This window comes from Cariama cristata, unplaced genomic scaffold (assembly GCF_000690535.1).
Source record: "Cariama cristata isolate BGI_N322 unplaced genomic scaffold, ASM69053v1 scaffold34228, whole genome shotgun sequence".
NCBI lineage: Eukaryota > Metazoa > Chordata > Aves > Cariamiformes > Cariamidae > Cariama > Cariama cristata.
In genome coordinates, this window is record NW_009631203.1 from 1 (window position 1) to 13,685 (window position 13,685).

General features: G+C 40.0%; 1 protein-coding gene across 1 annotated transcript; it reads right to left on the reverse strand.

The window, feature by feature from the left end:
• Positions 1-331: 331 nt before the first annotated feature.
• Positions 332-12,022, reverse strand: RIC3 (RIC3 acetylcholine receptor chaperone). Its single transcript, XM_009705869.1, has 5 exons — positions 11,807-12,022; positions 10,471-10,549; positions 8,223-8,316; positions 2,109-2,254; positions 332-979 (listed from the first exon to the last, which is right to left on the reverse strand). The coding sequence occupies exons 1-5, from the start codon at positions 12,002-12,004 to the stop codon at positions 489-491; spliced, it is 1,008 nt and encodes a 335-aa protein (XP_009704171.1). The 5' UTR covers positions 12,005-12,022; the 3' UTR covers positions 332-488.
• Between the last annotated feature and the right edge of the window lie 1,663 nt (positions 12,023-13,685).

The following is a 13,685-nucleotide window of genomic DNA, read 5'->3' on the forward strand; positions in this document are numbered from 1 at the left end:
TTTATACTTGTGCCCAGCATTACTCTGTCTTAAGTGCAGAATCCGGCATTTGGACCTTTGTTAAATTTCATCCTATCAATCATAGCCCAATGCTCCAATCTCTCCAGATCCCTCTGCAAGGCTTCTTGTCTCTCAAGAGAGTCAACAGCAGCTCCCAGTTTGGTATCATCAACAAACTTGCTAATGGTGCATTCAACTCCATTTGGTTAACTCAGGGATGACAAAGGGCAAAACCAAGGACTGTTTCTTCAGAATCTGCCCCAAGATACTAATCTCCAAAAAGCAAAGACAAAACACTGTTGGCAACATCATGGTAAGCCATGACAGGCTACATTGGCTTCCAGTTCTGGTAGATGATTGTTACCATGGGAATTATATTGGTACAAGGAGATGAACACAGAGAAGTCTTCATTGGGAACAAAAAACACATGACTGACAGTTTATGACCTCTACCTTCATCACCTAGGTAACATCCACGATTGTCCCTATTACTCAAGTCCTTTCATGTTGCGCTTTCTCAGTGTGCCTGTTTCATCTGAATCACTGGCTTTTTGCTTTTTCAGTGCTGCGTTTTCATTTTCAGACTCCACAGACAGGTCCTCTTGGGTCGACTCTTCTGCTTCACTGCAGCTCTCAGAGTAGAATCCAGCATTCTCTGCTATGACAGCAGGATCATCATCCTCATAACAACAGCAGCACTCCTCAATGTTTTGGTTGTGATGAACGTCCCTCTCCTCTTCACTGATGCCAGTTACCTTGTCCTCTTGCTGCATTACATCATGACTGCCCCTTCCCATGGTGAGATCAGTTAGCAGGGTTTCATTGCACAGATGCTCCTCATCTTCCATGCCCTCCATTCTTTCTGCCAGCTCTTCTGCAGAGGGCTGGCTCAGATCAGGGTAATCGACAAGGATTGTGTCTTGTTTGCGCTTGAAGCAATCAGAATTATCATAGACAGGATAGGTCTCTTCTGGGTAACCTTAGGAATAAAGTGATATGCAACTTGAAGTGTTACCAGCATTTAAAAGTAGTATTGACTTCAGTGATGGATGCACAAATTTGTTATAACAGTTGCTTTTAGCACTGTCAGTATGTGTGTCATCTATTTCATGCCATGTATACACCACAGTATTAAATCCGTGGCAAGAATGTGCAAAACATGACTTCTTGGGAGATGATGAGAAAACTCCACCTATTTTTTAGGGAGCCAGGATATCAATGCTGACTTTCAGGAGTGAATATCTGAGATTTGCTGAATGCTATGGAAGCTAACAAGTGAAAATTGCAGGTCTTTGATCTTTAAATATATCCATTTTTTTTGTTGGCTTCTGTCTACAGATTGACTGATTCATGTTTTGAAGACTTCTGCTATAAACAGCATTATTTATAAAGTTGAAAAAACAGATATGATGTCAATGACTTTGTGCATTTCATTTTAGAAAATGCATCATGAACTTGACTTCAGAAAACAGAGCTTGAGGCCACTGTTTATGCTTTATGTTTTGGATCATTTTTGAAAGCTGCTTAAAGAGCAAGGAATTAAGTCTGCATTTAAAATTATGATAGTGCACAGCTCAACTAGGATATCTTGAAAACCCATTTATGTAAAAAGTAAACACCAAGGAATGGAAAGGACATTAAAATAAAGAATTTTTAAAAACCAGACTTCCTGGAGTTGACTTTTACAATACTGGAGCAAACAAAGAATGACTAATCAAAAGTAAAAACTGTTAAGTTATGCAAAACATACTGATTCTGATTTCCAAGGGTTTTATGATTTTGCATGAAATCTAGCCCAGCAAAGAAAGGGAAAGCTATAAAGCTAGAGCAGCCAAGACCCAGCAGCAGATGGAGCCTATGTGAATATTCATATGCCGCTTTTGGCAGCAGTGTAGTGTTTACACTAAAGAAAATGCTGGATGCCTCAAAATATATTTTCTTTCTATTATGGTTGGGAAAACAAGCCACCTCTTGCAAAGTTTTGAAAACTGACTTCTAAAAAGGAAGGATTAAAAAGTTAACAAAAAATTGCGAAAGGATCTGGGACTATAGGTAACCCTTATTCAACTTTTCTCATCAGGGTAATAGTAAGAAAGGCTCTTGCTTACCTTCCCAGTCCTCCATGTAGGGAGCTTCTTCAGCTTCCTTCTCAGGAGAGATGCCATCTATGAATTTTCCTTCTTTCATAACTCTAGTAATTTCTCGGAGTTGCTGAAGTAACCTTTTTTCCTGTTCTGTTGTAACATTTTGGGTCCTGCTAGAAAATATTAGATGGCAGAATTCAGTCCACTATTATTACAAACTATTAACAGAGTTTGAACTCAACTCTTTGGTCCGGCCCAGCAGCACAATCTGAAGAAACCTGGCTGCAGTATGATCGCTATTCAACATCTGCATGTGGTCTGCACTTCAGCTCGGTACAAAGGTTTATCCAGAAAGCCTGCAAACTTAAACAGGTAAAGGCAGGCAGGTACAGCCAATATGTGAGAGCAAAATGGAAGTGACACACAAGCGAGAGCTATGGTACAAAAGACACTACAGAATTTCTGGCCTTTAAAAGAGTGTTAGGTGAGAATTAGAGGGCCACACCTTGTTTGAAGCATTATAAATAAATGTAATTCAGAACCTATGCTACATTTAAAACAACTTGTGCAGGCTGATCAAAATGTCTCATACAGACAGACATTACTCTCAAGAGTCTAACGATCCCCAATTATGACCATTAACGGTATTAAATTTGCAAGGCGTCATTAAGAAATACCCATTGGACAGATCATCATGTTATTATACAGAGTCAACAATGCTGCCAGCGGGGAGGTGGGGGGAGAAGCTGGTAGGAAGATTTAAAAATGAAAAGAAGGTGTTACATTTAACTTGAACTTGCCCTTTAGAGTCAGGAGGAGAGTGGGAGAGGACTGAGATTTTTATCAGATTAAAAGCAAACTATAATTTTGACTGGTTCTACACTGCTGATTCTAGTAATTACTACTGCTCAGGCAATACAATTACTTATTGTTGTAACAAAAATGCTTCCAACAGATAAAATCATGTAGTCATTAGATGTTATTTTCTCTGGAAAAAAAATAGTCTCCTAAAAATCCCTTTTTGTGGGCAAAAAAGAATTATTTGGAGGGTGGTGATCTGAGCTCTACTGTCAGTCAGTAGGGCAGAATAAAAAAGACATCGGTTGTACTTAGGGGTGAAAACGGTTCTGATTGTTGTGCTTGTTTCGTCTTGAGATTCAAGTTGTTCTTGAGCAGGTGTCTGACCTCTGTGTAAGTGCCAGCTCAAGCCTCTCAGGGGACCGAGGCACTACTCCGGTGCTCTTTTGACTGGCTGTGTTTTAGGCAGGCCCTATTGCCCCTGGTTTGGCCCTCGGCACATGCAGAATGCTGACCTGCAGGCAGTACGGGAGGTCAGACGGATGATCTCTGGTGATCTCCAGACCATCAGACAGATAATCTCCAAGATTAGACAGCTGCTCAGTGAATTTTAGGGTTTAGCTGGAAAGAGGGGAGTTGGAAACAGATTAATGATCTGGGATTTAGGTGATTACTATCTACCTAAACCTTGTTTCAGGTACCTGAATTCTCATAAAATTGAAAAATGGCAGTGTCCACCATCTTCAGTTTTTCCTCTTACTAACTGTCATGACTAAAGCAGCACATCAACAGGTACTTTGTGCTGCTCCACGTACATGGGACTGATAGTAACACAATAGTTACTGCACTAACGGCAGCAGAGTCATACTGGTTTAAAGCCATCATACTGCTGGTTTGTGCGGTGGTGATCAACGTGCTGACCCTGGGCTAGAATTTGTGCACAGCTGCACGCACCGTTGTCTGTAACTGACCTTAGCCGAGGAGCAGGCCCACTGGTTTCAGCAGCAGCTACCCAGATTAAACTGTCTGACCGAGTACACAAGGCTGAACATCGCTTCCCCCGAGGGCACTTTGCCCCCCAGCTGGAAAAGCTGATCGGGCCCCAACGCGGTAGGGAGGTTGCTCTGAGCCCCCCAGGCTGCGGTGGCAGTTTGTGCCACAGAACAAGCGAGGGGGTGAGACAGTGTCTTCTCAAAAGCCTGGGTTATGCAGATGTAGAATTTGAGATGTGAATTATGAGGCACACAAAAAGAAATGGTTTCATCAGCTAGCTGCCTTTGACAGAAGCTGTAATAGAACTGCCAAACTAATCCTCCTTTTATAGACAAAAGTGTATGTAATTTGAATATATATCACCTGGATGAAGACAGAGAGGCCTAGCTGTTGAGCACAATGGGGAGATATGCTAGCTTATCTAATAGGAGCAATCAATGTAGCTGCATCACTGCGGCATTTCATACAGGAAAATTCCTGATATGCTGGATACTCTCATTAGAAAGCTCTGTCTTATTGCAACACAAGGTTCTCTGTATTTCAGAGTATTCCTCCTCCAAATACCTTGCTTAAAAGACAGATTTCCCTGTAGAGAGGGAGGAACCAAAGCCCATGCACTATTTCTACTTCATTTAAGGCCTGTAGGAAGACTAACTGTAGGATGCTGGCAATGTGTAAGACATCTGGCTGCCTGCGTATGGGAGATTTACCAGGGTATAATGCACTTATGAATACTGAGAGGAGAACAAATGCAAAAGTGTAAGAAAAGGTCATTATTTTTGCTCTGTGTGTTTGCAGCTCCAACATAGCTATTGCTTTTCATAGTGGCAATGCTTACATTTTGTAGAGTCCCAAAGTGCTCACTAACAGGTAAAGGTTTCTTATTCCTACACTGAAAACACATTTCCTAAAGTGCTATCATGACTGCCGTGAAAATCCATAATCTAACACAGTATCTCAGACATGTCAACCAGTATTTTTTAGCTTAATGATCTTAAAATAATCACTACTAAAATGCAGCTGTAGCCTAAAAATGGCACCCCGCAGAGTACAGCCTCTCTCTCTTGCTCTTCCTTATCACATTTGCTCGGTTTATGGTAAAAAGGTAAGTTTTTCCAATTGACAGCCTGGTAAACACGACTTTCAAAACAGGTAAGTGAGCTGCATTATTTCTCCCTCTTACCTAATTACCAGAAATTGAGATTTTTTTTTTTATAAGAGAGTATTGTACAATAATCCCATTAAGAAAAATATTTACAAGTATTCTCCAATTTAAAGTGGTTTCAAAATATCAAATTTTACAGACAGTGGTGAAAAGAATACGTGTAAGAAAGTAATCTGTAAGAATGGGTACGGAAGTCTTTTGTACCCATTCTATCACTGTCCCAACATTGAAACACTTTGCTAAAAGCCTGGAAAAAAGCAATATGCATGCTTTTGATGCAGAGAGCCCTATATAAGCATCCATCAGGTCTTTATTTCTGAATTATCAAACTCCCAGCAAGGTTCCTCATCTCTGCTGAGAGATACTGGACTATAAAGGTCTACATTTAGAAACTTGAGATACTGAGGTCCCCTTAGTGATAGGATGTGATGATAAATTACAAAACTGAGTATTTAAATTTATAATCTGTTGAAAAAAGAGCTGGGAAGAGTGCTAGATTTTCTCAGAGCTGTGAATCATTATATCCTTAGGTACCATGTACTACCCATTTAAGTGAGTGCATTAGGTAACAATTACCTCTGTCTGTCCCTTAGTTTAGGTTTGGTTATGTTGCTGAGAACCTGGTCAGGCAGTGCTTTCTTCCTCTTGCTTTCTTTACCTTGCTTCTAGTTCTTGCTAATACATGCTAGGCCTTTTACTGGTACTAGTAAAACTTGCACTTTTTGAAAGATTTGCATTTCTGCAAGGGGGTTTCTGTACTTTAGGCTGTAGCAATTCCAAATGGTATGCTGGTTTGGAAGGAGGTCTCCTTGGTTGGTTTGGAGGTTGGTCTTCAAGCCTCATTAAAAAAACAGCAAACCCAAGTTTCTGTCTGCCTACCTTCTACAACACAGGGCTGGATAATACTAGCTATCCCATCTGAGAAAAGCAGCTAATAGTATTGAGAGGTCTCCCAGCCTCACTTCGCTGAAATGCTTTTGAAAGAAAAAGAATGAGCATGACAAGCCACAGCAAGAAAACAACACATACACTTGCTACAGAAGAAAGCAGAATAAAATCACACAGCACAGTATACATTATTCCTTTGCAACAGGATTTCTTTCTATGGTACAGCATTATCTGCGAATAAACTGTCCTTCCAAACTCACCTGTATTTCAAAAGCAATGTTCTTTTGAAGAAAATATACAAAATTAGAAAGTCTTTGGATTCTATGAATCTCCACCAGAAGGAGAAAGCCAGGATGAATCCTGGAGCAGTTCAGCTGGGAGGAGAACACTCCTGAAGTACGGTGAGAAGACGCTGAGGCACGAGCTCAGACCTCAGCACTATTACAAACACTGTGTGTTATGGTGATACATCGGGTTTTTTGTGAGAATGCAAAATATGTCCTTTGGTTTGGTTACTAATACTTCACTTGGCGGGCTGGGAGTCGCTTTGCCATATCCAGTATAATGGGCCATGGTCTCACCTGGGGTCTTTCAGCATTGGTTTAAATTTGATACCAGTTATTTCTTTCTCTGACTTCTCTGTTGTAAGGATTTCTGTTTAACTGCATATTAATAAACGGAGCTCAAGTCATTTTTGCACTCTTCCTCTTCCCTTTTTATTTAAATCTAGCAACATCCAGATTGAGTAAGCCTAGCACTGTGCTCCGTGCTCTAATTACACTTTCTAACCATACATTTTATTTTAAGGCATTCATCCAGTATTATTGAACTTAATGAGAATCACAGTGTAGATTAAGAAAGCTTCAAAGTCTGGGCGTACTTGAAAAACAGCTATATTTGCTCCATTTAGAGGGCTTTTCCCCTTCTCTTTAAAGAGGCTACATACAAAATTCTTTATTAAATTCAGATTCTGATTTCCCCCGAGGCCTTTAGATCCATCTATATAAATAGTTTGGTTGAACAAAGAAGGGAAGTTCTACTAAATAGAGGCTCTGAGCCAGTAACACAGAGTGGAACAAATACTGGATCAGACCCTAAACCCATTTTCTCAGTAAAAAAAATATCCTATCTTGAAAGTCAACACAGCATCTGGGCAGCTCATAAGCCTATTTCTGGCAGTTTAAAGCTATGCATAGAGCATTGCATTAGCTCTCCAAAACAGAGATGAGTAATAATCAAAATAGTATCCTTCCATTTTGCTAACAAAACCAGAGCAGCTTAGGGCTTCTCCCGCTGGAACCCGGCCTAACCCAGGCAAGCCTGGCACCTCGCCTTGCTGAGGTGAGTGCAGCTGCAATACAGGGCACGGTGCAACGTGGGCAAAACTACCAAAGAGAATGCGGTTCAAAGCATAAATGAACCTAATGTGCAAGTTCAGCTCAGAGTTGTTCCTACAGAATGGGTTAAAACAGGCATTGACTGATCCGGACAGTTAACATGCGTTACAACCTGAACAGCTATCTTTTCGCTTGCAAACATCACCTTAATATTCATGGTATTTAAATATTCAAATACTGCAGTTATGCATTGTCCCATTGATGTGGTGTTACACTCCTTATGAAAAACACAGACTTCTTTCTGGTGTTTCTTTATAATGTAGAATAGTGATCTCAGATTTATAGTAAACATTAATAAATATAATAATTTTTTAAATTCTGATTTTACAACTCTCTTTTTTTCCTTTATATTTAGAAGCAAATGCATGGATTTACTGGTTACAGGGTGAAACTAAGTTATAGAATCAGATTATTATATAATTCTGCCCTTAAAGAAATCTTTTATGGATATTCTAAAAGGCATTTACGTAGATTACAACAGCATTTCTATTTAGAAAAATAATCCATACAACTGGAAAATAACATAAAACAAATGGGTCTCTTAGGAATCAGTATTACTTTGGCCACATAAGATAGGTTGGTTTATATACTTTAAATGTAGAGGTTTTATTTTCTGTTTGCACATACCTGTCCTTATCTTCCAAATAACATACTGTACAAAGGGGGAGGGTAGGGACTGTTGCTTTTCTGTTCAAGGAAAATTAAGTTGGAAAAATTATTTAGTTTAAATACAGATGCTGAAAAGAGACCTGCAGAACAAAAACTGTGATGTGTAAAATCAAATTTCTACAGTTTGAAGTAGTAACAAACATGCTATTTTAATATAGGTAATGTAAGAAAGCTTAATTTCTAATCAGAGCAGAATCTCTCCTTAAAATGCTGTAATTTGAAATATACCTGTCACAGTTTGGTCCTACTCTGTTGATTAATTTTTCCATAGCTGCTTCTGTCTCTCTCAGTTTTTCCTGGAGTTGAGTGAGCTCATAGTCAGCTGTAAAACAAACAAAATCCCAAGACTTGTCAGTAGGAACTTGGAAAATGTATCCCTGTCCCATTATCACAGGTGGCAGATGCTGTACCAAACCAAACTGGCTGTGAGGAAACTAAAACATGCAGCCTAAAGAGTTCTACCTACTTTTCCTGGTATAAGAAGGTGAAGACTATTGCAATGGTAATGGGACACACAGAAAGCACCTTCTTTCAAAGGTTCCCAAGCAACTCTCAATAAGCAGAGTGAGTGGGCCACTGTAAATGCTCTGGAGATTAAAGTTAGGCAAAATACCTTTTGGTTTTTTTTCCTAAGGAAACCATAGTGTTTTACTGCCTACCACAGAATTAATAGCTCTCATGGAATTTCCCTGTTAAGTCCTTGGGAACAGAGACAAAAAAGTCACTTGAGTATTTTCTCATGAGTCTAAGGTTTGAGAAACCACATCTTTACCAAAAAGAGAATAAAGTTCATGGGCTTTATGGCATCCAACCCTGCAGAAGTGTGCCAGGGTAGCCAGTGACTGCTACCGGTTTGCCAGACTTACCGGGATGAACAACAGCTAGACACATGGTGTCTGTCTGCGGAGCAAAGCACACTATTTCCATGCTTGCATTTTTTTCAAAAAATGTGTCCATAGTACAATAGTAGACACACATGCATACATGCAGGAACAGCCATACTGACTTTAATTTACCCAAAAGCATTAACAGTAAAGATGCAATAGCATGGACATCAACAAAAATGCTTGAGCTGCTTGTTTGGCTTTTGCAGCTCACGCTCAAAATCCTATAGCTGAGACTTCGTTGCTCCCCACCACAGAACAAAATGAAACCAGGCTGGGTTAGTTAAATAATCAGCTGCTACAGGCACATCCATTTTACAAAGGCACGCTGGAACTCCGACATAGCATGGTAGGAATGGAGAAAGCCATCCACAAACATCCTGCTTTTAGAAAGATCTCTGTTCTGCAGAGAATGTCATTACTTAATGTATCACTGATGTAATTATTTTGCATGTCTGAGACTTTAAAAAATAGGGGAAGGGAAATTGGCAAAGAGAAAGGCAGTTACTCCCTCCAAGTCACTATGTAAGGCTCCTAGTCCAGTGACTTGTCCCCTGCTCTGCTACAGCTTACCACGAATGTTTTAGGAATACAAATGAAGAGCTCCAGAAAAACAGCAGGGTAATTTTCATCACTAGTTCTTTGGGTTATAATGACGGTAAACATTTCACTTACTGCAAAGTTAGTTTCTCTTACTAAGCATTAGAGAAAAAAATACAATTACTGTTGCTAATAAATTGCATAAAATTGCCATGCACAATGTGGTACAAGTGCACTGAAAATACAATCTATAGCACTGAATACATTAGGTATTCCTAATATACACATTAATGTCAAGATAATTACAGCTATGTTAAGAGAATTACTTTACTGCTAGCACTTTCTATAAAGCCCTAAGTACTTTTCTTTCCTATTACAATTTGGTCAGCTAAACACAACGTATTTAAATAATGTTATGGTAACTACTCATCCAATCCTCAATAGTAAGCTTATTAATTTATCTAATAAATAGCTACAAATAGTTGAATCTATCCCACCGATGTTTAGGTAAAATCAAAATACCATTTCAGAATACTATTTGCTTGTTTTATTGCACTCATGAAAACTCTGAGCATTGCAAAAAAGGGAAGGGAAAAAGTACGGAAGTGCCTGGTGATGGCTAAGAATTCACAAATTCAAAAAAATGAAGTTAGCTTTTAATAATATCTTTATGTACTATCACTAGAATATTACAGAACATAGAATAATTACAGATGGACATCCTATTATACATTTTTAATAATTAGCTACATAGCTTTTCAGCAAATCCGTACAGTTGACTCAGTGAACCTCATGAAAAGCCATTGCATCCAGGGGGGCTTGGGATCAGGCTACTATGGCAGAGTCTCATTAGCTGAATGAGATTAGAAAGTGAGGACGGTGCAGTAATTCACTTTTTAACTCTTGCTCATTCCAACACAGAAGCTTCTGGCTTGTTCTTTCCCAGGGGGAAACAGCAGCTTTACATCGTGCCCCAGACTTGAAGAACCCAGTTGGCCCGTGCCTCTACAGAGTCAACAGCTACACAGACACAACTCAGAAGCCATACTCACTGATTTTCCTCTTCATGTTTCCAGGCGCAGCAGTAGGGCATTTCCGCTCTCCAGCGGTAGCTTTTCCCTTGGAAGCCAGCTGATGAGTGAAAAAAAGACCACCCTTTTATGAGTTACCGCAACAGTAACATATAAGCCCCAAAGGCAATAGAAAAAAGGATAGAAAACTAAAATGTGCCAGAAAGTAACGAGAGAAAAGCATGCTCAGCAGCAAAAACAGACAACCATGAAAGATGCCTGGGAGATCCTGCCAGCTGAAAACTCCTGAAAGACACTTGGAACAAATGATATTTTTAAACATAGTGAAAGCATAACTCATCAAAAATAACGTCTTCATTTTAGAATATTTATCTGTTCTATTCTTCTGTGTATAGGAGGGAAAAAACCGCATTGGGCAATTATTGTGAAACAAAGGACAGGTTCTGAAGAAATTGTATGTGACCTCGCTTGTCCCTCTTGCAATGCTTTTGGCCATTATTCCTTACCAACTTTATACCTGCAGCAAAGATACTGGCTGGCTCTATATAGAGGCTGCAGGCTATCTATTTCCTTTGTCTTCTCTGTGTTTGATCAGTTCACCCAATTTACTTCGTTCTTGCCCCTGTCTGTCCAGACCAAGCTTAACTGTTTGGATTCAGCCCCTACTCAAAGGAAAAAAACATTTCCACAAGTCCACTTCTCCCTCCTCCCACACAGCTGACTGTCATCACCTACATGCAAGTCATGTCTGTAACGAAAAGCTATGAGAAGTTCAAATCACTTGTGAAACACTTGAGGGGAATTATGGGCTATGCTTTTTTAAACTAGCTTTCAACCAGTTCCTAGCAGCTGGGGTAATTCCAGCATGGTCAATACAACCTTACAAACTCCCATTCTCCAACAACATGGTGCTTTTGTTCCAGAAGCTATGCAGCAACTGTACTCCCTCTCTCCCACTTGAAATGCATAGCACAGTATGTGACATATACAGTATATATAATATGTAGTCACCTGTAATAGAAAACAATACTATGTGTATATTCAAAATTAATGTAACATTGTTCTAGACATACATATTTTCTATGGGGGAAAAAAAAATCCTTAAGAAAATTGTAAGAGGTCAGAGGCCAATACAGGATCACAGCAACCTGTCCTTGCATTCTTAGCTACAGCCTTTGCAATAGTAAAAACCACAGGATACACCAATCTTTCAACCACCAGTCAAAGGTCCAGCATAAGCATTTGTTTTGGAGCAAGGCTGAAATGGAACCAGGTACAGAAATGGGACTATTGTTTCTGTTTTGAGAGTGTTTTTTCGTTGTTATTTCCCTGACTTTTCAATTAATGTTGGTCTTACCTTAAATAAAATGTACAGGATATATAAGAAGATGCCAAATCCATATATAGGGATAATCTGCCCCACAAGACCTCTCCCAGTTCCACCAGTGCTTCCACCACCACCTCCACCTGCCTTGGCTTTGGCAACTGCTTCAGCAAGGTGGGACCTTGGAAAATGAGGGGCAGTTCGGCTGTCGGGAGTGGCCTGGTAATGCATCCTTGGTGGAAAGCGACCAAGCTTCCCTGCAAAAAAACACACAACAATTATTTTTCTTCTATTACTTTCCACCCTTTTACATGCAGCTCAAAACTGCAGCAGGTGCGGCTGACCTATTTTTTCTACTTTTAAATGCACCACCACTGATGAATAAAGTAACTTCTTGGGCTCCAAGTACTAAGTCTGTAAACTCAATCCTCAGTCACTTACTATATGCAGTGCTAGGAGTTAGGTATGAACAATTACTCTCCTGATTTTAAGAACAGAAAAAGCTGGCAGGGCAATTAACAAAACACAGATTTTAACAGGTATATACTTGTCCAAAGACCCTATGAATCAGCATCCCTAACAGGATGAAAACCCGAACTCTAACTTCTGGTTCTCTGCTCAAAAAAGCCCAACAACGTATCAGTTTTCTGCTGTGAGCCTGATCTTCCAATGTGATGCAAAGGCATGTTAATGTACAAACCACTACCCATCTAACATCCTGATACATGACTGCAGTGTTTGCCCAGTATAGATTTTTGGTTATTGCCATGACAAATAGTATTTTACCTGATTTTACCAAATGAGTAATGAAAGATAAAGAAAAGTGGTGGCATCTCAAATTGTTCTCCTCAAAAAAGGTGTTAGTTAAAACAATGTTAGAGAGGAGATTGAATATAGCTTGGGACATATTATCTTTGGCATTTTAGAGAGAAAATAATGATTTCCAGCCTTGAGAGAGGCAGAAACCATTTAAAACAAGAAAGGGGAGCGAGCATAAATGGATGCGTGGATGCTAGAGTAAGACTGCAAAGTGCCTGAAAAGCTGCCGCAGATGATTTCATTCAACTGAAAGGCACCAGAATCTCAATAAATCTAAGCTCACGCATTTTTCTGTTTTCTTGCTGCCATCAATTCAATAACTTTGCCATGAAATTCGCTATTTTACTCCTCCATGTACTTGACATCCTGGTTTCTATCTCCATATCCAGCCTGGACTTGCAGCTGCACTCCCCTCCACTGACTGGGACCAAGCTGAATTACTTGGCTACTTTGCCACCAAGCCTGGCGTCGGAGGCATTGGATGGGAGCGCCAGAGATGGGGTCTGCCCGGCCAGGCTGCAGCTCACCCACCCCTGACGCCAGCTGCAAAACTCCCCCTCCCTGGCACAGGCACCAGGAAAGCCAGGCAGCCTGGGCACTGCTCAGCGGTGCTGGGGCGGGCTGCAGGCACTCGCATAAAGAAAATGAAAAGCAGGTTTGAAATAGCACCAAAAATAACTAACTTTACTCCTGTGAGTACCCAGCTGCAAATATTTTTTATGAGAAGCAAGGCAAGAGAAAATTAGATTAAATGAACATTTGCTCTTGCTAGGAAACACCATTATAGGCAGCTAAATTCCTGAGCACAGAAAATTACAGTAAATAGGTATTAGGAAGTGATATCAATAATTCATTAAGTTCTACTATTAAAAACATGTTTTTCTTGTAGGTGATGGCATACATTCTTTGAGTGCTGTAGGCTTTAGTGAAACTGCCAGGTATGCCACCACTGACCAAAACCACTCTCAGATTAGCTCTGGCTTAACTTTGAGGAAGCTGTTATCATGCACTTTAATTTTAGTGAATTATTCAAAGTCTGTGATGGAAAGCATAGCATCTTATTTACAAGAGAGTCCCACTGCTCCTGCAGGAA

Bases quoted from the DNA above. Each gene is read 5' to 3' on its own strand.
- RIC3 (XM_009705869.1), bottom strand. From the start codon at position 12,004: ATGCATTACCAGGCCACTCCCGACAGCCGAACTGCCCCTCATTTTCCA. The intron at 10,550-11,806 runs GTAAGACCAACA...TTCACTCATCAG, and splicing joins TCCTGTACATTTTATTTAAG to CTGGCTTCCAAGGGAAAAGC. The intron at 8,317-10,470 runs GTGAGTATGGCT...TTTGTTTTACAG, and splicing joins AAACATGAAGAGGAAAATCA to CTGACTATGAGCTCACTCAA.